At 47.8% G+C, this 2,587-nt stretch overlaps 1 protein-coding gene across 1 annotated transcript; it reads right to left on the bottom strand.

Annotated features, from left to right (window-relative positions):
- Positions 1-2,213, bottom strand: hoxc12a (homeobox C12a). Its single transcript, XM_088917798.1, has 2 exons — positions 1,622-2,213; positions 1-373 (listed from the first exon to the last, which is right to left on the bottom strand). The coding sequence occupies exons 1-2, from the start codon at positions 2,211-2,213 to the stop codon at positions 135-137; spliced, it is 831 nt and encodes a 276-aa protein (XP_088773924.1). The 3' UTR covers positions 1-134.
- Positions 2,214-2,587: the final 374 nt, after the last annotated feature.

A 2,587-nucleotide genomic window follows, 5' to 3' on the forward strand; every position in this document is an offset into this window, starting at 1 on the left:
AGGTTGGAGAAGAGAACGAGTACATGCCTTAAAAAAAATAAAAATTGAAATAGATCAATTACCAGCATACATCGTTAGACTGTATACTGTTAACCGGTAGTTTCTTCGCTGTTATGCCTCTTTTATTTTTTTTTTTAAAAGAAGGACAGAGCCTGTTCTCTCAGCAAGAGTCTTTTCTTCTTCATTCTCCGGTTCTGAAACCAGATCTTCACCTGCTGGTCGCTGAGGTTGAGCCGGTCCGACAGCTCCCGGCGTCGCTGCCGGGTGATGAACTCGTTCAGCATGAACTCGCCCTCCAGTTCGGCCAGCTGCAGCTTGGAGTACGGCTTCCGTTTCTTCCGCGTCCGGGTGTGCAGCGGGTACCAGGGCGCGCCTAGAGAGGAAAGAGCCGGACTGTTTCACGGAGCGAGACACAGGCGTGTTTCTCCTGCCTGCCGGCAACCGGGGACAGATTCCCCCGCGTGGCAAACATTCTTAGACACGTCTATGTGGTCAGCAGTGTCGTGCTTGTACATTGTCACGCGTGTGCGTGCGTGACACTATTTCCAGGAAAAGCAGAATCAGAATATAAGTGCAAAGTCCATGCAAACTTGGTATTTTTAATAGAAATTATTTAATCGTCTTTCAATTAGGTTATACCGGCTGTGTGTATTAGCTGCTCACTATAAAACTGGATACTGTCTTTTTTTTTTAGCAGTGAGGTCAAGTGTTTGCGATAACTATCTCGGTATTGCGAGATATTTACAAAAAACATCGAAACGGATTGAGTGTAATATATCGTTTATAGTTCTGAGTACTGGTATCTTTAAGATCTTTATGTCAATTGCCAATTAGCACTGAAATAGAGGTTTTTGAGGGATTGTTTAAGGAAAAGCCCCATCAAAGATGAATAAGGAGGAGGAAGAAAGGAGACGTGTAAACTAATCTGTAACAGTCTCCTGTGCTGTTTATACAGAACTACAGACTATAATTTACAGTAGCCCGTGTCAAATGGGGTTTTACTGTTGCAGTTAAACCTAGCATTAACGTGATAATGAAGCCTCGCCTGCAAATACCTTCGGATTATTTGCCGTTTCAGGGGCGTATTAACTGGCTTCAAATGGGAACAGCGAACGATATTAATTCTGTTTACGAGTCATTAAAACGAAAAAAAACTGCTCTCCCCGGTGTAATCATCCACAACGGAGAATACCTTTAAATAATCTCGCAGCAATTCCACCCGTACCGCTGCACAATCCGTACCCTCGGGCGAATTCTTTTCGAAACGGGCTCTTCCATAGGAACGGACGCTTTGCATGGGAAGAACCTCCACATACATATGCTGCGCGGACAGCCGAAATAGCAGAATTAACTCCCAGCAGTAACAATGTTTTTTTATGGTCTTGTTAGTATTTAGTGGCTGTGTAAAAGGCTCCGTACTATCGCCTGAAAACGTGGAGCTTTTTAAGTGCTACCCCTAGCGGTGCCTATCAACCCTGCAAGCCCATTTTCTCTGGGAGCCCAGTCAGTCTTGCCCCGCCGGCTCAGAGTTATGAGGTAGCAAATAAGACCAAACCAAACAAAGCAAATACTACCCAATAAATATTACCCACAGAGGCGCGCGTGCATGCAGGACACTCACCGCCGCTCGCGGCCATGCTGCTGGAGTGGTTGCCCGGCGATGCCAGTGTCTGGGGGTCGCGCGCGGGGGTCTTTCCGCCTTCGTTGAGCAGCGAGGAGCTGGAGTCGGATTCGAGGGACTGACAGGACGGCGGGTCCTGGGTCATCGGTTCGGCACCGTAGTCATATTTGGAGAAGGTGCCGCCGCTGCCCATCCCGTTATGCAACCCGTGCTCGGCAGCGATGGAAGAACTGTCCCGCGCCCGCTCCTCCCTTTTGAGGCTCGCGCTGTCCGAGCAGGTTTCCCGGCTGCCGCCGCCGTTACTGTAGTAACATTTGCCTTCCTCCGGCCGGGCTATGTCGCAGGCGCGGTTGAAGGTTGAAGGGTTAATGGACATGGGACTGCTAAGGTAGGACTGAGGGTATCCATTGCACGGCTCCGAGGGGTTCCACGGGAGGGAGCAAACGTTGTCCCTTCTAGGGTACGAGAGAGACGGTAGACCCGCCAGCTGGCCCCCCGATGCTCTGAAATTAGGGAAATAGAAAGTGTCTCCCGTGTGGATGTTTACCAACGGTCCCACAAACCCGGGATTAAGAAGATTATGCTCGCCCATTTCCGCGGGCCCGACCAACAGCTTCTAGTTTATTGCAATCTGACATTTAACATAGTTAAACCTAGAGGTGCACCTGATTGGTCACCTTCGGGTCACGTGCCGGGGCCAACTTGCGCTACAGAAGGTGCCACCCACCAGGTCGGTTTCAGACAAAACAAAACATTAACTTCTGTATTACGGGGTTTATAAGCTTTTTAAAATACTATAAAACATTTTATTAAAAATAGCAAATCTTGCCCTGTGTTTGGTATTTTTTTTCTGGCTGGAAAAAAAAAACCAGCGCTGTTTACTATTCATTCATATATAAAATGGGAAAGCACATAGAATCGTCCCTAGTCGCGTTTAATTTCTTTAATAGCTAAGTAAAAGTCTCT

This window comes from Atractosteus spatula, chromosome 1 (assembly GCF_055471065.1).
Source record: "Atractosteus spatula isolate fAtrSpa1 chromosome 1, fAtrSpa1.hap1, whole genome shotgun sequence".
In the NCBI taxonomy this organism is placed as follows: domain Eukaryota; kingdom Metazoa; phylum Chordata; class Actinopteri; order Semionotiformes; family Lepisosteidae; genus Atractosteus; species Atractosteus spatula.